Consider the following 22842-nt stretch of genomic DNA (forward strand, 5'->3'; position numbering starts at 1 on the left):
TTTGAATATAAAATGTAAAACGATTATTAGACTAACTGTGACCCGTTCCGGTACGACGTGCGAAAATTATGTAAGAAGACAGGAAAGGCATTATGACAGCAACGGGACGAGTTCACTTATGACAGGAACTTCTATTCTTTTTTTCGCCATCGAGATTACTATTGATTAATTGTTGAATTATGCAATGGCTTTGCTCTGATGATTCCATTCTGTTTGATTCTATTCCTTTTGCTACTTGCCAAAAATAAATGGAAAATAACGAGTATTGTTGTCAAATCAGGGACAATTTTTTGTTGTTCGAGAACTTGAAGAGAATGAGCGTTACTACCTGTGACATTGAAAAGATCATGAAAATTTCCGGCTGAATAAATAGGCGAAAAACGACTAATTTCGGTTCAGTTCTTTTAGACACGGATGAAGAACTTCCATTTAATCTAATTAATTTTTTTTACTGTTTGGATATTGTCGGACCTAAGAAGGCCGTTTTTTTCATTATTGAAGATAAGTTCCACCTTTACCAATTACACTAGTCAGAATTGACAATCTTAGAGAATTCATATTAGGAGAAAAGTTAGCGCGCGACTCGCGTGACTCCTTGCTCATGAGGCGACAGATGAGAATAATAATTAAGTGACCCATTTAAAAAAAAATCTTGTGGAAGATTTTGTGCATGTATAATGTAATTTTTTATGTAGGGAAGTGCCGAGGTATAATGCGTATTTCAAGGGCAGTTTTAATTTTAAAAGTGACTACGAAAATTGGATATTGAACATGATGAAATTTTAAATGCGTTGAACATTTCGGAAACTAGTTATTTGAATTTTAATTATTTCAACTGATTAGTAGAATTTCATTGAGAATTCAAGGATATTATCTTGTAAAATGAGACGTGAAGTAAAATTGAGCATAGAATAAAATGGAGCATCGAAAAAGCCAGACGTGCAACTTTCAACATTTTTTTAAAACTAAAACGATGAATAAATCTAGCAGAAAATTACACCCTCAAGTCTCCACGGAGTTCTCTCAAAATCATGTGTAGTTTGCATTAATCTTTCCCCTCACCGTAAAAAGGCAACTTTAATTTGAAGTTTAGAACTTAAGAATGACCCTTCATTTTTAGGATTATTTTTTTATGACCTCATAGTCGTTGGAAGTCTAAGTTAACAATTTTTCAAGAGTGAAGTATAACGAATTTTATGATTTTTACTTTATTTTTTGAAATGCCATTCCTCCCGGATCTCCCCTTTTTTATAAACGTATTGTAATAAAATAATATATAATTAAGATTATGATCATAATCTAAACGAAATAGATGGCTATAACAAATTTTGTTTCATGAGTTCTTTCTTAGAGAAGGAAATATTATATTTCAAATAAGAATAAAAGAGAGAAAGAGAAGGTGATTCCAAATTACTGTTACTTAAAAGGGATAAAAAATTAATGTGTTCTTCATTCAAACGATTCTGTTCAAAGACAATTACTATGTATCAAATTTCCCTTTCATATGCATTAATTATGTAAAATTCCGTATTAGGTGATTCATCTCAAATGTGGAGACTTATAGATTCAGAGAGATAAAAATGTTTCGCCTCTCCCTTTGATACAAAAATATCACATTCTCACCAGTCACATTGTGAGAAAAAAGGCGAAGAAAATCATACTGACGAGAATACACAGAATGTACGCGATTCACCTGACGACTTTCGACTTCAGGTTTCATGGCGACTACGGGTCGGTTGACGCCCTCACCGATGCAGACAGTGAAGGATAAAATGAAATCAATCGAGTGGAAAAATGTGAATGAAAAAATGATAGATCCAGTGAAATACAGCGATAGACAATAAGTCATTTTTCTCAAGATTTTTCTATCCCGCTGTTTTCTCGTGGGAAACTAAATCGATTTTTTAGTTCAGACTTTTTTTAGGCGTTAAAAGCAAAAAAAGTCTCCCATGTTCTTTCATTTTAAGTGTTGATATCACCTAAAATTTCCTATAACAAAAGCAATTTATCTCTTTAAATCTCTAACACTACCCTAATACTGTCCGAAAATTAGACACATAAGATTTTATATAAAAAAATTGACTTTAATTTCATCTCATTATTTTAAATAATGCTATTTTTTAGAAACCACTTGTAATTTATTGGTGACAATTGAGATGAACAAAATTGATTTTCATTGTTTGAGATTTGAGTTAGAACGACGATTTGAATCTGTTGTCGTTTTGCTTTTTAAATAAATTTCATGGTATCATTAAGAATTAATTGAAATATTTTAGAATTACATAAATGACAGTTAATAGATTGTTCTGGTAAGGAGTGGACTTACCACGTAAAACATTAGCAATTTGGAAAAGTAATTTTCTTAATTTAACTGATTCATTTGGAGTATATTTATTCGTACTCCATCAAAATGACATCCAACAGAGTATATTAAATCGTCATTGCAAAGTCTTCAATTACTATTTTCAAATAATCAGAGAATCATAAAAGTCTCAATTTAAAAACATGACAGCCGCATTTCTGACTCTAAAACTATTTATTCGGACATAAAAACATGAATTCCTCATTTTCTAAGAAAACAAAGTAAAATCTGAAACGACAATAATTACACTGATGACAAAGGCGGATTTTTTTCATTTGGAGGACAAACCCAAAAAGATTTATATCTCCGCATATAATTGTCGGAGAGTATACGACAGGAATATCCATTAGACTGTCGTCAATGACGAGTAACACGATGACACCAATGACAATATCCGTAATAAAACCGGACAATTACAATAACACATACAACGTATCCAAGTATCTGTGCATTTTGTTTCTACCAGGTCTTTGTACGGCCATGACTGAGTTAAAAAGCCGAGCATTCTACCGTGATAAATTCCCTATTACATCTATATAAGTATAAAAAAAAGAGGGTGGGGTAAAAGCACATATTCAAACACAACTTTGGAATGGAGAAAGTTAGCGCTTACTTTATATATACACCAGCTAGTGAACAACGCTCACATTTTCAATGAAACCGGCCCATTGGTAATTGCTATTACCCCGTGTACAGAGTGTCCACAAACACCAGTGAATTGATCAAATCAAACTCTATTTACTTTTTTCTTTTCTATTCTATTCTATTTTTTATCGATTACTAGTCAGTCAAAAATGATTTGTTACATTGCATTTATCTTGCTACTCACGTGGAGTGGAAAAATCTCGGGAGAATTGCGTAAGTAAATGAATAAATTGAAAATCAAGTTTTCCATTTTTGGTAGACGATTGCCGTAGTGGAGAAATCGACTGGAAAAAGTAAAATCATTTGTTAATTGTGAATTGAAAAATGAATGGTTTTAGTGAAAACGGTTGAAAGAGAACTTAGTGGAAAATCCCATTGCTTGACAGGAAATTCCTTTTTAATTTACATTTGTTAATGAAATATTGACTCCAGAAGTTGTCGATTTTTTATTTTGTTGCAATTCGACTGATGATTATTGAAAAGAGATTATTATGTCTCCAAGCACGTCCTGAATCACTTTCTACTGGAGCAAACTTTCCAATGTCCCTCTGTTCTTTTTTGCCCGTCAGCACAAAAAAGGTGTGATACATAATCATTAGAAAATAAGTTAGGATATAAAGTCAATTGAATATTCAGCACCTGGTGTGACTCCCTGTCCACGTGCCAGTCCTCCAGCTGAATATGACAAGTGTGTGCTGCAACAACTGGAACTAGTTACACCGCAATTAGTCAAAGGAATACCTTCCCTGAAAATACCACCAATGGATCCTCTGATTCTACCTTCCCTCGTAATTGATCGCAGTCTGGATGCCATCAAGATTAAGGCTAATTTGACTGGTGTGAGAGTTTATGGCGGAACTAACTACAAAATTGATGAGCTACATGCCCAACCGGATGATTTGACAGTTGCTTTGAAAGCTCTATTCCCGTACATTCATGTGAAAGGAAATTATGATGTCAAGGGAAGTCTTCTGCTGCTCACACTCAATGGGAATGGAGGGTTCAGAGGAAATTTCAGTAAGCCTTAACTAAATTAATAATTCAAAATGATGTTTCATTGTTTTAAGAATATTTAGCAATTTTTTAAGAATATCATTTTTTCCTATTCGATAAAAACTCTTTGATATGAAAAAATGATTACATCGTCCATGAAAGTTTGAAAATTCAATGAACATTTCAGTGACAGTTTCAATTTCAAATCTAATTATGAGAATCGGACATCAAACTCGATTAAATTTCTAATGCCTTGGACATTCTGAAAAAAGTTATTCAATTTTTAATTATTTCAACTCATTAGGAAAATTTCATTAAATATTCAAGGAAATTACCTAATTTTTCAGGAAAAAATGGAAATAACTTTCACGCAAATTTACGGTTTTGAAATATTTAAAGAGTAATTTGTTACAAAAATGATAAAATTGATAAAATGATCTTATTGGCCCCATTGTCGAGACGATTCAATTTTTTTCTATTTCAATTTCTATAATGCTTTCAAAAATGCTAGAACTACTAAACAATAACTAAAAAATCAATTACTGTACATGCCGATTTTTACCAAAAAAATATACCTTTTTCGTGTCCAAATCCTGGAATTTCAACGAAAATTGGATTGAAGAAGTCGATTGATTTTTTCTTCTCACAAATATCCTTCGATCACTTAAAGTAACCAATTCCCAATTGCTTGTTCCACTTCAGCAAACACTCAAGTACGAGTTCAAGCCCAAGGACGAGAAGTAACTGATAAGAACGGAATTCGAAGAGTTCAAGTGCACAAATTGTTGACGAAAATTCGGGTTGGAGATGGAAATATCCAACTAAAGGCACAGCCCGCCTACAAAGCCGCAGCCGATGCAGCAGCAACTTTCTTCAATGGAAGTCCCCGTTTAGTGCTCGATATAATAAATCCAATAATTGAGGAAACAGCTACATCGATAGCTAAAGCATTAGCTGCCCGAGCCTTTGGAGCTCTAACCAAAGATGAGATCTTGCCTTGAGACATGGTTGTTAGTTTTTCACAACAAAAAGACAACAAAGACAAAATTATACCAATGAAATTGTAATTGGTTAATTGAGCAATTGATTGATTCAATGTAAATTTAATCGAGGGGAAACAATTCGTTGTATGTGAATGATCTAGTAACTTTGTTGGCCACTTCAGTAAATAAATCAGAGAGAGCTTCTTCCAAAACTGGTCGCAATTCGTCGATTAATAAATTGCTGTTTGCATTCAGCACTTGGTTACTTGCTGGACCTGAAATCGTCATGAATTCCTTAATTATTGCTTGATAATTGTAATTACTGTCGGTATTAATTAATTTAGCATTCAAGTACTTGAAGGTAACCAATCGATTCCATTAATCCATTACAATTTTTATAACTTCATTTTTTTATCTTTCATCAGACGATTGCTTTTAGAGAGAAGTCATATCTGGGGTGGAGAGAATTTTAAACAAAAATGTATTTTCATGTTATTAAATTGATATTTTAATAAAACGTAGAATCGACTGAAAATAAGAGTTTTCGGTACTTCAATACTGAATCATTAGTTTCATTATTCAGCACATTAATTCAAGTCGTTATGTCTCCATGACTTATGGTTTTTTATACCAAAAAATAAATGCTAGTACTACATGCTTATATAATAAATGCCCCTTTTCAGGAAAAATCGTTGCGTAGCCAACCGATGGCTCTTGAATATTTTTAATAAGGAGATTGACTTGTTCAGTTGGTCGATCGTTGATTGATCATTAGTTGATCGATAATCAATGATCGACTGGCATTCATCGCAGAATAAAACGCTCTTCCACATTAAAAAATTCAATAGAAGCCCTAACAAGTTCATTGGAGAATTCTATTGGAATTCTATTGAAAGAAGCTTTTACCCAAAATTTTGTATTGAGTATTCCATAGGAAAAATGTAATAGACTTTGAATTTCTGTACGAAATCAATAAAGAATCGATAAATCAAATGATGAGTCTATTTATATTCGGTGAGATAATCATTGATATCTCCAAAAGTAAGAGAGATAGCCAATTTCTCAAACAACCTATTTTGCAGTTTTCATTTGGCTCGACAAAAAGATAATTACAAAAATGTTACTATCTACTTTAAATTTCTAGATTTTCATTCAAGAGATGATTGTAAACAGGAATTCAAAATCTGTTAAATTTTACCTATTGAAAATTCAATAGAATCAGCGCAAAAAACAAATGGAATTTTTCAAGAAAATTTTAATTCAAATACCGATATACTGTATATGTTTCTTAGAGAATTGCGATAGAATTTCCTAGCAAATGAGTCTTCGGAGTTATGATCTTTAAGTTGCAATGCTTGGCATGTGCTTTATTTGTAAACCGCACTTGTCCAACAACTAATGATTTAACATCACCATTCGCTCAAATCGGTCACGAACATAAATTGTAAAAAAAATTATCTTAATTACAAGGTTTATGATAGTGGAATTAATAGTTACGGCACTAAACTTCAGCGTTCAGGATTCAACTTTTTTTTAACCGATGGTGGAAGGAAAAATTCTTACCTAATATTGGATCACCTCCGAATAGATTATTGAGATATATGTGGGCTGTGCCTATTTTTATATTCAGCTTCATTTTTTCGAAGTTAAGGTAGATGTTGCCATCTCGCTTGATTTTATTTGCTCGCAGGATTACGCTTGACTCATAACCAGCTGGAAATGAGAGAATCAATTGGTGTTACAACATTTACACGGGATGTTGACTATTTCTTAATGGATAAGTATCGGTGTTCAAGGGGCACTAACTTGGAACCACTTGCTCAAGAAGTTGGTGAAGACATCAATCATTTTTTTAACAACAAAATATTTTCATTTTTAAATAAATTATAGGATAGGGACTGGACTAATTTATATCAATGTCTTCACATCCGAAATCATTATTTGAGATGTTTAATAACGTTGAATGTTGTGTGAATTGCGTCATTTTCATTGATGATTATTTCGCGTGCAAAAATTGATGGATTGATCTTTCAACAAATCAGAGTGCAAAATCAGAGTTTGATGATAAATGACTGAGTCAATTTTATTTTATTTCAGATATTTCACAGTAACTCTGAAGCTCTGTCTATTAAAAAATCCCTCCCCCCTGGCGCCCGTAATTTTTAAACCGACAAAATTAGACGCTCCCGTTCAAAGGATTAAGGGTTAAGGGAATCCGAAAATGTGAGTGCCAATTCGATTAGTCTCAAAATAATTTCCTCTTTTAATTGATTAATAATAATCACTGGACAAAGGCAACCAATTGACAAAAAAATGAATTATATTAATAAAAGATTAGATGGAACTCACTGAAATTTCCATGAAGATCACCACTACCAGCGAGCCTCAACAACAGCAGTCTAGCATCAATCTGATATTTTCCACTGAATTTCAGTACATCAAAACTTACAGTAAATGTAAACTCCACATCTTCAGTGTTAGCTTTCAAGTCACGCACTTTGAATTTCGACGGGCCTCGTACCTGAATTTACATTGAAAAAATGACTCAACCCATCAACCAAACAGAAAAATTCCAAAAATGAAAAAATAATGAAAGATTTTATCAAAGCATTTTGAGAGGTTCTTCCTTCCGAAACAGGTTGGTGATTCAAATAAATTAGAGAACGTTTGGACTGAAATAAATATTCATAAAAGCAAGTTGCATTATTTGTTACCTGAATGTTAGTGAGATTAACATCCAATCGGGCACCTTGAGGGCCTCGTAGCAGTCGAATTTGCTTCAAGGTGAGTGGCTCGATAGCTGGTGCCTCCAATTCAGGTATTCCTGCTGCCAATTTCTCCCGCAGATCATCAATGGTCTTTGTAATGCAGTTATTTATGTCAGGATCGCGTCGCTTACATGCTTTAATGTATGGAGCTATAAACCAAAGTGTTTCATTAAATTCCTTGCCATCTTTGTCCTTCAAATTTCTTTAATGAAATAGTAAAGACGAATTTAGGCGATAAATCGGTTGAAGTCAACTTTCATTAGCTTTCAGTGATTGATTGTGGAAATATGGAAATTTAAGGCAGATAGCCAAATTTTGGTCAGGATATTCATTGTAGAGCTAATTAAGAATTATCGAATAGCTTATCAAATAAACTGTGTTATCGAGATATTCCTGCTAAGGTGACTGACGAAATAAGTCGACTTATTTATCGGTTTACAAATTCGCTTCTAAATTATTTGATGAATATCTGATTACTAAGCGTGTCAAGTCTATTTCAAGAGGAAATAATAGAATATTTTCCCTATGAAATATTTGTACCGTTGTAGAAATCGGTTTGACAAACATGACTATCATTTTTTCCATAAAAAAATGTTTCCAGCAATAAATTGGATCGGCTAATTCTTTAGAAAATTATTCGGTTACGAAATAAATGAGTAAGTTATGATGATTTAATTATCCTTGAAGTAAATGTGTTTTTTTTACTGAAAACTCTAAATTTTAGCCTCTCAGAGATATCCATTCGCATTAATTTTTCTACTTCATTAATAAACTCATGATTCACAATTGGATACTGACGTAATACAGCGATTGCGGGGCTCACCATCGCCATCAGGAAACTGAAAATAAACAAATAATAACAATAAATCACGGAGGAAAACCCTGCAGAAATCCATGTTAGCGTTGTAGAAAAAAAACAGAAACTATTAACAGTTAGCAGCACAGATTAAATGGAATAATTCATATAAAACTCAAGTTTTGCCTGCAAATATGAGAATATATCACGCTTTAATGCACTGAGATGACACAGGTATAATAATTGTTGATAGAAAATAAAGGCAATGCATGGTGGATGTCACGATCACAGATTCATTGACTTTCACAATGTGTGCGTGTTTGTGGAATTCATTTGACCCTCAGCATTTTAATTGAACGACACGTCTCGAGTCCCTGAAGCACCGGCACATAATAGCCGAGGTCAATCCAAGATGAAATTATAAATCGCCAAAACCATCAATCAATTGATTTATAAACCATTTTTTTTTCAGCTAATGACTCTTTCCAAATGGAAAACAATAGAAATATTTCAATTTTTCATCAGCTCAATGAATACTCTATCAATTCAACGTACAATAATGAACTGACGATCATGATAGCAATCCGTTCGTCACGATGGAATAGACACGTTTGAGCCAAGAAACCACGAATATAAAATAGTTTTCGAAAAAGATCAATTGCAACTAGTTGTTGCAGAAGTAGATTACCTCGTGCCACTTGACGGCCATTGGTCGAAAAGGTAAATACAGTCAATAATCTTGTGGGTTTATAAACCCGGGTGGATATTGAAGAAAATGTCCAAGAGAATGTTGGTTTTTTATGACTTTTCTTCATCTTTGTCCTCATGTCTTGCCTCGCTTTCTACTCGATTCTGTGGATCATTTCTAAACAACAAATGAATTTATGCTAATGATTGATAATTCACGTGTTGAAGTTTCCTTCCGTTACTTCGCTGATTATGGAATCAAATCAACGAGAGAATATTTGTGGTGTAATTTGAATAGAAATTTGACAGATCAATAGTTGTGGGAAATTTCTTAAATGCAATGGGAAAAGGCTTTCCATGAATTTTTGCAATCAGTCACAAGCGAAAGTACACAAACTATTGCAATAATGCACGGGTCTTAAACTCACTAGCTGGAGTTCAGTATTCCGCCGATCCGTAACAGAATATTGCCGAACAGGTGGATATTTGCAATCACGCGTCATTAACGTACATTTCAAACTGACACGTAAATGTATAATTAGACATTGGTAGCAGGACTTAATAAAATTTCGCCATTTGAATTTTAGTAATTAACTAGAGAATAAATTGGTGTGACGAAATGATAATTTAGCCTTCACAGAATGTTGATTGTAATGCATCTCCTTTGGGATGAAAGAAATGAAAATGGCTGTCCTTCTGCAAATTTTTTTCATTTTTGAAACTTCCTGTTATAAAGAGATTCCGGGAATTTTCGTTTGATAAATCGTGGGGAGCACGTGTTATATGCAAAACATCTGTTTATCATAAGATGATGGCTAAGGTGGACCACTTTAACATTGGCATTTTTTTCGAGGTTCAGGTTTTATTTTCAGGAAGATATAAAAGGAAGACAGGGGGACTCTTACCTTCATTGAGGTATCGAGGTTGTCCGGCAGCTTTGGTAGTTTAAAAATTCAGGAGAATATTCGGTCATCATGGCTAGAGTGTTCTCAGTGGTTTTTTGCATTGCCCTCATTGTCGCTATATGTTCTGCGCAAGTTCGTAAGTAAACTCTTAAGAAAAAACAAGTGGGATACTGCTTTCCATCTTTCTACCCCCGGGAAAAATAGAAGATCAGAAAGTAGCAGAAATGTATGAGACCTATAAATTGTATTAAATAAAATTTCTCATAAATGGGATATATGTTGTCACGATGTATGAGAAAATTTATGATAAAATATACGTGATTTATATCACTTTGATATTTTTTTTATGCTACACTGATAAAGCAAATTTCTGCCTTGAAAAAGTAAAAATATTTACTAGACTTAAATGAAAGTATGAAACTCAATTGAGCGTTTATTATAAAATACAATTACTTGAAGCCTACCTATTTGCGATCCCACAAGGACTCGCTGTTGAAATGCTTGCAATATATAAATTGTTATTTACCATGACTATATGTTATATATTAGCAAAGGTTCGACGAATTCTTTCATACAATAATGGCATTTTTTTAAACGCTGTGTGTATTTGTCAGAAATACTCCAATTAATATGACATTTTGAAGATTATCCAAGAATTTTTTTGTTTATACTAAAAAAATTAATCCTTAATCCATGGATATTTGTTCAAATTGCATATTATATACGTCGATACTTTACAATCTTATTATATTTAAGGACAATGCCATTGACATTGGGCATCAGTAGTTTTCTCAGAGCAGATTTTTTATTCTATATCATATATAACTGCCGGATACAATCCATGTACAATAATCTACCAATTTGCGTGTATTTTTATGCTTTTGCCCATATATTTTTCATCTGTTATATTTCCACGGTGGCAACTGGTTTGACGTAATTGGAGCGATCTAAACAAATCATATTGGTGTCACCAATTGCCTCCGTTTTTCAATCAAGTCAGAGGAATAATTTAATACTTTAACTAATGATTATTATTTTTTTTAATATGAATGCATGAAGCCTGTCGCGTTATAAAAGAGAAGAATCCATACTTTGTGTGGATTTTGAATATTGGATGAACATGGGGCCAACATTGCGCCAAAGTTGAACACGAGTTCGAGATCTACCGAAATAACATGCAAATTAATATTCAACTATATACTTAGTGCCATATACTATGTACTTAGTTCTTAGTGCCATAAAGATCTGAAAATGTGAGATTACTTGACCATTCGAAAAGTCAATTTATTTATGATTGACTAATTCTACAAAAATTTCACTTTGTCGTTGTCAAGAAATTCAAGTCTTTTGAATTGAAATTCTTCTGAAAATCCTTTAGTAATGGATTGTTCTTATTTATCTTCATATTTTGTAGCTACATATCTGAAAATATGTGGGAGAAGAGATCCAGATCTCAGCAATTGCGTGAAGACCAGCGTGGAAGGACTTCGGAATAAACTCCGCAGTGGCATAAGAGAACTTCAAATACCTTCAATGGAACCTCTGGAGATCGATGAAGATATCATAATTGCAAATTCTCAGGCTTTCCGAGCTCACACTCGAAATACAAAAGTCTTTGGCGTATCTGATTTTAATCTGACGAGAGTCAATGTCAATTTGAATACCATGTCATTGGAAATTGATACTGCTTTCGACAAACTCAAATTCCAAAGTGATTATGATATCACGGCTCGAATTCTTGTGCCAATCAGCGCGGGAGGACCAATTGAAATTGATGCAGGTGTGATCGCTATCTAAACATTTAATTTTCTCTATAATTAATTTAGAGCCTTCTACTTATTGTTTCAAATGGTAATTAATGAGGCTTTAAGTATAGGTATATGCAGTTCATTAATCCATACATTGCAAGGACTATTCACGAATTATTATGCGTAATCACATTATAAATTCGTAAAAATTTACATGACACTCGTCTAAGATCTCAGTTTTGTGATATTTATTTTAAATATCTTGGAATCTAACAGACGTCGATTTTTCTTTCAAGACCTATATTCTAGAGTGGAATTATAGTTACGAAAAATTCGCTGTCTTTTAGCTTTACACATATTCCTCGGATTCTATCCTATTAACTAAATGAATTTCATGGCCTCAAACTTCTCGATGTTGAATTGGAATAAGATAATTAAATTACTAATTACAATAATTTTTATTACAACAATGAGCTTTAGTGTGCATTTTTCCTGATAATTAACCGTTAAATATTGTATCAACAGAGGATATCACCGCCAAACTCGTCTTGAAATTCAAATACCTCCAGCATAAGGGGAAGCAGCACATATTCTTCACTTCTACAACTTGTAAACTCACAATTCGTGATTACGAATCACACTTCATCCCCAGAGCCGGCCAAGACCAAACATTTTCCGAAGCCATCAACAATGTATTGAACTCCAGCAAATCAGAAATAATTGCTAGCATAAGCACGGGTTTAGAACGAGGTGTTGCCAAAAAAATCATCCACGTGGCTAATCTAATGACTGCGAGATTCGATTTCGATGAATTACTTCCAGATCGCGAATAAATATATAAACGTGGCAAACTGACTGATTATAGTCTGAAAATGACAGATTTATTAAAAATATTTTTCATTGTTTTCTTGAAATATCCATTCGTGTTGAGGTAATTAAAGATAATGGGAAAATTACAATGCGTGAATTATTCATTAGAAAGGTAAAGGTAATGAGTTTCTGTCATTGAAACTGGAATAGTCATTTCTATGTGTAAATTGACATTGATTGTAATCATCTCTCTTCTTGCTGAACAATATACTCACGATCAGTTATTAGTGGTGATAATTAAATGTTAAAGAATCCATTAACTACTGGTGTATCCTGTTTATTGATTTTTTTATGCTCCAATAAGACATTGAGCAAAAAAAAAAATCCGTGGAAAATTATACATCGAGTTGTGTATAAAATGTTCCGAGTTCATCCCGATTGCCTTCAGTTCGCCATTAGTCTCGTCCCTGTGTAGTTGGAGGACTATAGATTTAATATTACTTTTTCATTTCAGAAAATGAACTACTTCCTATTGCTCTGTTTAAATGTTGCGCTGCTTGGTTCAGTGTTATGTGCTGAAGTTCGTGAGTAATTTCCTCAATTACTACTCAAGAACAAATATAATATCATCGATTAAACCCTGGATAATTGGAGATAAATTGAACAACTTTATGCAGATCATTCTGCAATCATAGAAGAGTCGACAGATTTTTTAGTTCGGGATATTGCTCCTTTTTCTTACATTTATTGCCTATATGTGGAACACAAAAAAAAAATCTACAAAAATTTCAGAATCCAAATCCCAATTCTGTCATGAATTCATTCGTCATTCTATTGTCGTACCTTATTCGAGGGTACAAAAAATTGCATATGTTTCAATTTACAGAAAATTTGTTGGATAAACCATGGAAGTAATTGTTTCTAATAATTGTCTATCAATCGTTGATCCCAAAACATCTTGAAAATGTTAAAAATTCGAACAATGACTTCTCTACATTTTAAACGTTGTATTGAGAATTGAAAACGGATTTAATTGCCATTCATTTTCTATTTTTTACGCCCCATTTTTTCAATATCCAGGTAGACTGTAAAATAGAATTCAACCTCACATAATTAAAAATTGAAATAATATTACGTCTGACATTTATAGGAATTTTAAATAGTATAATAAATTACAAAAGGAAATATTTTCTATTAATCTATTTTCTTTTAATTTTTTAATTCTGAAATTCCTTTTACATAGATTGAAGAACTATCGATGCATGAAAAGAAAATATAGAAATAATTTGTATCACTGGAAACGGAATATTCTTCATGTTTTTTCTTATCCTATAAATTTACTAATAACTTAGCAATATAGGCTTTCAAATTTTCAATTAAAATGATTGGAGGAATCTACAAAATAGATGTAAATAACCAAGTGTCGTCCTCTTTAAATTCAGTTAAATGAGCATTTCGTTATTTATTAAAAATAAATAAATAAGATTTCGATCAAGTCTTGATTAATCTTCGGCTAAGTCTCAACTAAGCCCTGACTAAACTCTGACAAAATCCGAGTCAACTCCAACTCCAACACCAGCTTGGGTTAAACATTGATTAAGCTCCAAGTAAATGCTGACTAAACCTTAACTAAAACCCCGATTAACCTTTCATTAAATTCTTACGGAGTTCCAATTAGAAATCTCAAGTACACTTTGACGAAATTACAAGTAAATCTCGACAGAACAGGACTGGACTCCAACTAATCCATGATTAATGGATTTGAATCCTGATAAAAATTATCAATTAATTTAATTCGTGACTGTGCAAGTATAAATGTCGATTATCAATTTGTTGCCAATAATTGAAGGTCGATTGAATCCTAACTAAACTCAGACTAGACTCCACTGAAGTCCCGGCCATCAATGAATATCTGGGAAATAAACAACACAATCATCCGGCACTCAAAATTAGTTGGCATAACTAAGAATAACTAATATTTGAAGCTACAATTGACAAAAATTGAATAATTATTTTTTTATGTATATAAAGGTATACATTTACTTACTAACAGTGGATGTATCTATAACAGCATCACAATCAAATTGTTGATCAAAAATTAGTCATCCCGAGCGAAAAAATCGAAAATGTCTGATTTGATGAATACATAGTTTGCATTCAGACCGAAAAGATGAAGACGTCTGATTTTGCTCCGCTCTCCCTTATCTCTTGTACTTAGTCTTCGTGATAATAATTCTATAAAATCTGCAGCTTCTTATGTCAAGATTTGTGGTCGTAAAAATCCAAAGCTAAATGAGTGCATCAAGGATGCGGTTGAGTCTCTTCGCCAGAAACTTCGTGAGGGCATGCCAGAATTTGGAATTCAATCAACGGAGCCATTGGAGATTCCAGCAGGACTCAATATCGCTGAGTCCGATGCCTTTCGTGCTACAGCGAGAAATGTTAAAATTTACGGTATCTCCGACTTCGAGATAAAAAAGCATAACCTCAACCTTGAAAAAAAGACTTTGGATATTGACCTATATTTTAAGAAACTCCGATTCGAAGGTGACTACAACGTGAGTGCCAGGATCATCGTGCCAATTAATGCTATTGGACCCATTGAAATTAATGCTAGTGAGATTAAATTTAATTTATTGAGATAACTAAATTTTATAGAAAAATCTAACGAATTTCCATTAGCTTCATCAGTTTCATGAGAAAAAAAAATCCATTAGATTTATATTGAACTTCCCTGTTAATTTTTAGCCGATTCTCTTAAAATGGTCAATCGATCATTATAAATAAAAATAATTGATAGATTCCATTTTTTTCATGTAACTTATTCTCTGCGGATATTTTCACTAGAATTCCCTTGGCGTTAATTTCCTATGATTTTTCATTCTGTTTTTTGTCTTCTCATAAAAAAAACACATTAAAAAATTTAACAAGTTAGTAATACGCATATAATTTTATATAAATATTAAATTCCATTACCATTTTTTATTTACCTTTTCTTACCTAACATTTCGACGGGCAAAATTGAAGAGAGTTTCATTTTGATCTTATAGTAAATTCGCTAGTTTTTTACTTAAAATTTTTCCTTCCGCACGGGAGAATTTTCATGATGAAAATTAATTTTCTCTATGAATTTGATTTTTTGCAGAGGATATTTCGGCGGAAGCTTCGCTGACATTCGATTTCAAGAACAGAAAAGACGGCCCACACATGATGTTTACATCGATGAAGTGCAAAATTATAATCGGCGATTATGAATCTCGTTACATCCCTACAGAAGGCCAAGACCCAACACTGGCTGAAGCTGTTAATAGTGTTCTGAATGGTAGCAAGAAAGAGATTATCAGCAGTATCACTTCCAGTGTTGAGAAGGCAACTTCAGAAAAAGTCCTTGATACAGCAAATAAAGTCAGTAAAGCGTTTACATTCGACCAGCTGATGCCAGACAGGGAGTAACACACATTTCTGTATAAAGTCTTCAATAGTCCCTCTGTAAAGCCTCGATCTTAAACATGAAAGACATCATTTTTCGTTTCAATAAAAGAATTTAAGAACTGATGACAATTCCTTTCCGACTTTGAATTTCACAACTAGAGGAGATTGTAAAGATGATTTCCTTGAAAATGATTAAATTTGATTGTACAGTGCAGTGTTTTAAAAAACTACGCGAAAGCAATTAACATTCACATGAAGGAAATTATAATCAATGCATTTCAATCACTCTTCATCACTTTATTTTTTGTCAAATCATGCGAGGAAAATCCAACGCATTCACTCTATAATTGTCAGTCAACAGTTTTTTGCTTGAGTGTGATTGCCGATGTATCGAGATTACGTTGGGAAATTTCCAGGGAAACTTCCAGAGAAGATGGAAAGCACTTCACAAACCCAATCAAACATGACTCACTCTTCCTGAATTAATCGGTGTTTTCTACAATGTTTTTGTACCGCTGCGCACTCGCCGCTTTTTCTGTTGAATATCTTTATTTAAGCCGACGATCAACAGTTTTTCCTATTTTTGTATTAGAATAAAAAAATTACCACCACATTTATTTGGTGACTTAGAAAACCTGTTCTAGACAGAATATTCCTGAATTTCAATATTTAGAAGCAAAAAATTAATGATTCGTACACGCAGAAAAGGATTTACTAAAAAACCTAGCAAACTTGTTAGAAAATTAATTTGAAATCTATGAAAATTGCATTAAAAAATGCTATTGGTTATATACGTTCATTTTATTGTATATTCAATGGAGAAAATTCCATAGATTTTCGATTCCTGTTTGAATTTTTCTCTTGAAATTATTTCTATTAGAATTATGAAGCATCAGTGTTTCTGAGTTTTTCTTCTTTCTTTCGACAATCGAAACAAATAAATGACTCATTACCGACATATATTTAGTTATCGACTGCATTTTCTCACAGCCTTGCAGATATTTTTGTCAACGTAACATTGTTGAGAGTCAATAATTCAATGGAGGAAACAATTCAGGAAACCGAGTTTCCTTCTAAACTGTTCTTCGATGTATTTTTCCCCTTCTTGTTTCTTCCTTTCTTTTTTCTTTAATTTCAGTCTACTGAGAGGAAACGAATGGGTTTTTCATCAGAGAAATGATTATTTCAATGATTAGTATTTTTGGCCTTTCTAAACAATACATTTACCTAAATATTTTGTGACAGCTTTCTTTTCTATAAACAAACAATTTGAAAAAAAAAAATTGTTTTTATTCCTACGTGAATTCAACTGTCCCTTCATGTATTCCATTTTATGCTCTTCTTTTTTTTTCTTTTCTGTAAAATACATAAATATTCTTCCAAGTTTAAATTATATTTTATTCTGAATGCTTTATCTAGATGCAAAGTAAAAAATAAAGTAAATAAATAAGTAAAATAATGAGCATGTAAATTGCATCAAAATCTCAGCATTAATAATTGATTGAACTGGTGAGTGAGGTAAATGTAGAATAAAGAATAAAAAATGAAGAATTTTCCTCCTGAATATTTCATAATTCCCGATTAATCATATCTTGGCTCAACGAAAAAAATAGTAACAAAGTCTCAACATTAATAACCAGTTGAACTCATCAGTCTAGTAAAAAAAATCATAAATGATGAATGAAAAACTAAAAAAATTAAGAATGCATGCAAAGGAGAGGTGACGCGGCATAAGATAATGAAGAAACCAGAAATAATAAAGGAATCGGTTCCGCGTATTGAGGTTTTAATGAGTGAGAGAGTGCAGGTAATGGTGGGGTATTTACTTGTAGTGGGAGAAATCAGCATTTACACCATAGGTAGATCCCTGGCCATGGCCCTGAAACATTCTGATAAATGATTCCATTGGTGATGATGTCGTTGATCAAATGACTTCGCATGATGGTATATAGGCAAGACTCATACTTTTAGTTCTCAGTTTCTCCTTAAACACGCGGGCCACTCAATAATACAAATTTTTATAAATTTTCTTTATCTGTTCTGAAAAATGGCGAAAACTATTTTGTTGTGTGTCAATATTATTTTGTTGAGTGGTTGGACTCTTGGAGAAGTTCGTAAGTATTTTTTTTATGAATTTGAAAAGTATGTAAAATGTGTTTTTTACAGATTTAGGGGGAATGAGGCTTTGGTGGGAAAAATTCGGAAAAATGATCGGTTTTTTTTAAACTTAAAACACTTTTTTAAATAGCTATTAGTTAAAAAACATGAAAATTCTGGATCAAATGTAATTTTTAATCCTTCGAGCCGCTTACTATCTTCATTCAAAAAATTGTATTAACCCCTCGTATATATATATATACAATCATTGTACCATCAATATTTGTATTTTTTTAAAATTCTTCATAAATCATCGCTTTTATTTTACTAGTGTATACGACGCGCTATGCACCAAAAAAAGCTGACAAAAAACGTTACATGCTTTTTTTTAAAAGGGAATACAAGAAGTTTTGATTCCAATTACTGAAGGGAAATATAAGCGATTCAAAGCATCAAAACTAAGGTTTAATCGAAATTTTTCTATTCATCGAAGCAATTTGTGATCAAATTTAAGTAATAAAACAAGTTAATGAACAACTCGAATGCGAGCTAGAATCAATCCGAAATCATGTTGATTATACATCCAAAATATTTGAAATAATTTGAAACATCGAACGTTTGTAATTTGATTTTTGCCTGCGAATTATCGCAGAAAAAAATAAAAATAATTTATTTTTCAAATAGACAAACCGAGATTGTCATAACTTTACTGTTCTTCTCCCATAATTTAAAATAAAAACAAGTCTCTCACAATCGTATTGTCTAATAAACATAATCTGGAAACATAAAATGAACTGCTAAAATGCATTTATTATATTTTTCATGATTTCATTGTCTCTGAAACGACTAGAATACTAATATACTTATATCATTCAACAATATTTCAATTATATTTCAATTTTTGCACCAACACGTAACACAAAATGTGCTACCATCATATAATCGCGTTAACCACTTAATAACAATTACGTTTATTCCAAGAAGCTATTCCATAAAATCGTGCTCCTCAATTTATGTTTGATTCCGAATTATTTTTCTCTTCGTCTATTAATTGTGAATCCTTTTATTTATTATTTGATTGTTTTAACGATTACTTATATATTTTTAGCTTCATACATTAGCGTTTGCGGGCGAAAAGATGCAAATTTGAATGAATGCGTGAGAAAGAGCGTGGAGGCACTCCGAGGAAAAATACGTGAAGGAATTCCAGAGTTGGATGTGCCATCAGTTGAACCTTTCTTCTTACCAGAAGGATTGCCACTAGCTGATTCTCCTGAAATCAAGGCTTACGCTCGTAATGTTAAGCTCTATGGCATTCCGACTTTTATCCTCGATAAACTCAATGTTGATCTCGATAAGAAGCAGATCGATATCCAAGTGCATTTTGAGAAACTCAAGCTTCAAGGAGATTACGACGTCTCGGCCAAAATTGTCGTGCCGGTTAATGCTAAAGGACCCGTCGAAATCGACACAGGTAATTCATTTTTTAATGATTACTCTTCTCATTATTTATTTCCACCGGAATTTTTTTTATTGTCGCTCCAAAAAATTGACTGGCTGCATTTAAAATATTTTACACTGATTTTATACTTCATAAAATATTTCATTTGTATTATTTTCTCGCTGAATTGTTTGCAACTGGTGAAAAACAACCGCTCGCTGATAACAGTCAATCATTTGTTATTCATTTTGTCACGTTCCGTTTAAGTGTTCTCCTTCGGCATTTATGCAGTTTTTGTGATAATGAAAGGCGGAATTCTCTCAAGTCATACATTTACCGGATCTACAACGATCTGTTTTCAGTGGAAATAGTATCACTGTCACCTAGGGAGGTAAAGTAAAGAAGGCTTGCCCACGTGCAGAATTAAGGAAGTAAGCTAGTGGATAAGCCTTCTTTATTTTACCTTCCGTGGTGAGAAGATAATTTTTCTCCCGCTGGGGAGAAAATTTATTTTTCGCCGATTTCAATTTAAAAAATCAACAGTTTTTCTTGCCACTTTATGAATATGGACATTCGATACAAAATGTTGCACATAAAAAGTGATAAAATTTTCGTTTTCGGCTTGGTTATTTTAATTGTCTCAATAGAAAAATTTGCGTAAGAAGATCGAATTCAATTTTCCAATAAAATTATTTTTAGTAAGCATTTTACTTGGAAATACAAATTTGGAATTAAAATTGTGACTTTTGACTCTTGCTTAGGATTCAATTCACTGTTAATAAATCGCCCTTCAAGCTTCTTTCAACAAATAATTATTTCAATTCTTCAGTGAAATTTGCTTTCTCAGGCCCACATAATACAGTCATCGAAATTCCAGAAAATTCAGAAACCTTTTCTCGTAAAGTTTAATTGTTTTTGCGGTAATTAAAAAATTAGAAATGCCATTCCAATTTTTATAATCATTCATCATGAAAAATGGAGTTTATAGAATTAATTGAATTCTGAATACTGAAAATTCACATGGAACTATGCTTCAAATGAAAAAAAAACATTCTAACCGTAGATTATCTTTTTTAATGAAATTGCCGCAATTGAAATTATGAACAATAATAATATTTATTTATGATAAAATTGTTTATCCTTAGCGGATGTCAGCGGCCAAGCAGTTCTTAAATACGAAATAGTCAACACGAAGAAAGGCCAACGTCTTTTCTTCAACTCAATGTCTTTGAAACTTGGCATCAAAGATTACATTTCGAAATTTGTGGCAAGTGAAGGTCCGGATGTGACATTCAGCGAGGCCATTAATGCTGTACTCAACACGAATCGTCAAGAAATCATTGCTGGAATCCAACCAAGTCTGGAGAAGTCAATATCAGCAAAAATTCTAGAACTCGCCAATAAAATATGCAAAAACTTCACTTTCGACGAACTATTCCCTGATCGTGAATAAATTTCAGTATTATGTCTTGTGCGTCGATGATTACTCGTTTTAAATCCAAATTTTCAATGAAAACTTAATGAAAATTCTCATGTAAATACTGTATAGAATGAAGAAAAATAAAAACTGTTTTTATTTGTTAATCAATTTTTTTTCAATTATAAATGGATTTCTACATAGAGGAACAAAAATATAAAATTCAAGATTTTTAAAAAAAGATTTTAGAATCTGTCATTTATAATTTATTTTAAACTACAATTGGATGGATTTCAATTCGACTCATTCATCAATAGCTTCACCCAATTCTACATGTGCTGAAAAAGTTTTGGTAAATGTGTGGTTGAGGTCCACCAAAAACAATAATCATTGAAATAATGATTTCGCTAATGAAAAACCCTTTCGTATCCTCTCAGTTCACAGAAAATGAAAAGAGAAGAGAAGAAGCAACCACATGGCGATAAATACATTGAAAAAGAGTCTTGGGGGAAACTGTGTTGTCCCTGAAATTCCTTGACCCTCCCAATGCCTGCTGTTCAATTATATTCAATATATTTGAATTGCTACGGAAGGATAGCAGCGGATAAATCACTGAAGGTAGGTGGGTGGGTGAGGTAAATTCAGAGTTTTAGATAATGTGCTCAAGCCGGCATGAACATCCATCTTTTTGTGTGTCTATTGTCTACCAGTGTAATAATGTGTTTTGTGAGGCCGAAAACACCGTTACGGGCTCGCCGTAGTTCTGCATAACGGAAAGGGTAGTGGTGTGTCATATCTCCTAGACTAACTGTTTCGGCATAAAATGTGATCAGATCCTCAATTAGGTGACGGAAACTCATACAATCCATCATACAACAAGCAGAATGGCGTGGTGGACCTGAACTAGACATTTTCCGAAAATCTTACCCGGCACTCACATTGTATACAGATTGTATTTATGCATTTCTTTTAAACAATTCTCTATCTCGGGCTCGGCTGATTGTCGGAACTCTCCTCCGATTCTCTCTTACGATATTTCTCAGTGCAGGGTGTGATAATAATTATTATCATGTTAAATAATTTCCCCCCACCCCAAAGTGCAGCTAATGAACGGTTAATTTCAGATCCCTCCCCACTCTACTACAACCAGCAGGTTGCTGGCAAATTGTGATTCTACTACAACCAGCAGGTTGCTTGCGAATGACTCTACTATAGCCAACAGGCTACTTGCAACTGACTCCACTATAGCCAACGGCTACTTAAAATGACTCGACTATAGCCAACAAGCTACTAACAAATTAATTTATTCATTGGCAGCTCGGATGGAGCGCCCAAAATCGCGAGAATGAACTATAGCAAATGCTACTCACAAGTCGCGTACAAAAGTTTCACTAGGGACAACCGGGGCTGTCCGAAGTGCACTCTTCGAGCACACTCAGAGTATCTGAATATCCGTGCCGCGGTCGGTTTCTTGATACCTTAGCAGCAACATTTCCCTTACGACCGATTTCAGCCATCTAGCGGCGTTCCGTATGTGTTTATCAGTATTTCTGTTAACTAATTATAAATTTAAATTTTACTGGCTGGTTCATTACATTCTCCCCTTTCTTCGTAAAAAAAAGGAAAAAGGTAAATTTCTACAAATGATCGTTTTCTCTTTTTTTAGTGATAGTTAAACCCTGATTTTTTTCTTTATTACTCTACATTATTTTAAATCATAGCAGTCTTCTGGATTACAATTGTACTGATTTCCCTTGA

At 33.0% G+C, this 22842-nt stretch overlaps 4 protein-coding genes across 4 annotated transcripts; 3 read left to right on the forward strand and 1 right to left on the reverse strand.

The window, feature by feature from the left end:
• Nucleotides 1–2832: 2832 nt before the first annotated feature.
• LOC105270337 (uncharacterized) lies at nucleotides 2833–5040 on the forward strand. Its single transcript, XM_011311198.1, has 3 exons — nucleotides 2833–3220; nucleotides 3644–4024; nucleotides 4703–5040. Exons 1-3 carry the CDS (start codon nucleotides 3157–3159, stop codon nucleotides 4999–5001), a joined length of 744 nt encoding a protein of 247 aa, XP_011309500.1. The 5' UTR covers nucleotides 2833–3156; the 3' UTR covers nucleotides 5002–5040.
• A 7-nt stretch (nucleotides 5041–5047) lies between these two features.
• Nucleotides 5048–9169, reverse strand: LOC105270338 (putative beta-carotene-binding protein). The gene is made up of 6 exons (XM_011311199.1): nucleotides 9103–9169; nucleotides 8550–8590; nucleotides 7698–7900; nucleotides 7333–7504; nucleotides 6547–6696; nucleotides 5048–5258 (listed from the first exon to the last, which is right to left on the reverse strand). The coding sequence occupies exons 1-6, from the start codon at nucleotides 9120–9122 to the stop codon at nucleotides 5104–5106; spliced, it is 741 nt and encodes a 246-aa protein (XP_011309501.1). The 5' UTR covers nucleotides 9123–9169; the 3' UTR covers nucleotides 5048–5103.
• Nucleotides 9170–10151: 982 nt separating this feature from the next.
• On the forward strand, nucleotides 10152–21236 carry LOC105270351 (uncharacterized). The gene is made up of 7 exons (XM_011311224.1): nucleotides 10152–10275; nucleotides 11554–11919; nucleotides 12413–12712; nucleotides 14948–15313; nucleotides 15843–16106; nucleotides 19335–19700; nucleotides 20813–21236. The coding sequence occupies exons 1-7, from the start codon at nucleotides 10209–10211 to the stop codon at nucleotides 21118–21120; spliced, it is 2037 nt and encodes a 678-aa protein (XP_011309526.1). The 5' UTR covers nucleotides 10152–10208; the 3' UTR covers nucleotides 21121–21236.
• Nucleotides 13130–16258, forward strand: LOC105270339 (uncharacterized). Its single transcript, XM_011311200.1, has 3 exons — nucleotides 13130–13281; nucleotides 14948–15313; nucleotides 15843–16258. The coding sequence occupies exons 1-3, from the start codon at nucleotides 13215–13217 to the stop codon at nucleotides 16148–16150; spliced, it is 741 nt and encodes a 246-aa protein (XP_011309502.1). The 5' UTR covers nucleotides 13130–13214; the 3' UTR covers nucleotides 16151–16258.
• Nucleotides 21237–22842: the final 1606 nt, after the last annotated feature.

Source organism: Fopius arisanus, unplaced genomic scaffold, assembly GCF_000806365.1.
Source record: "Fopius arisanus strain USDA-PBARC FA_bdor unplaced genomic scaffold, ASM80636v1 scaffold00085, whole genome shotgun sequence".
NCBI lineage: Eukaryota > Metazoa > Arthropoda > Insecta > Hymenoptera > Braconidae > Fopius > Fopius arisanus.

Coding starts and splice junctions, on each gene's coding strand:
- LOC105270337 (XM_011311198.1), top strand. CDS start 3,157: ATGATTTGTTACATTGCATTTATCTTGCTACTCACGTGGAGTGGAAAA. Junction 3,221..3,643: donor AAAAATCTCGGGAGAATTGC/GTAAGTAAATGA, acceptor TTGAATATTCAG/CACCTGGTGTGACTCCCTGT. Junction 4,025..4,702: donor AGGGTTCAGAGGAAATTTCA/GTAAGCCTTAAC, acceptor GTTCCACTTCAG/CAAACACTCAAGTACGAGTT.
- LOC105270338 (XM_011311199.1), bottom strand. CDS start 9,122: ATGATCGTCAGTTCATTATT. Junction 6,697..7,332: donor TGATCTTCATGGAAATTTCA/GTGAGTTCCATC, acceptor TCTCATTTCCAG/CTGGTTATGAGTCAAGCGTA. Junction 5,259..6,546: donor CGGAGGTGATCCAATATTAG/GTAAGAATTTTT, acceptor TGACGATTTCAG/GTCCAGCAAGTAACCAAGTG.
- LOC105270351 (XM_011311224.1), top strand. CDS start 10,209: ATGGCTAGAGTGTTCTCAGTGGTTTTTTGCATTGCCCTCATTGTCGCT. Junction 10,276..11,553: donor TATATGTTCTGCGCAAGTTC/GTAAGTAAACTC, acceptor CATATTTTGTAG/CTACATATCTGAAAATATGT. Junction 15,314..15,842: donor ACCCATTGAAATTAATGCTA/GTGAGATTAAAT, acceptor GATTTTTTGCAG/AGGATATTTCGGCGGAAGCT.
- LOC105270339 (XM_011311200.1), top strand. CDS start 13,215: ATGAACTACTTCCTATTGCTCTGTTTAAATGTTGCGCTGCTTGGTTCA. Junction 13,282..14,947: donor AGTGTTATGTGCTGAAGTTC/GTGAGTAATTTC, acceptor TAAAATCTGCAG/CTTCTTATGTCAAGATTTGT. Junction 15,314..15,842: donor ACCCATTGAAATTAATGCTA/GTGAGATTAAAT, acceptor GATTTTTTGCAG/AGGATATTTCGGCGGAAGCT.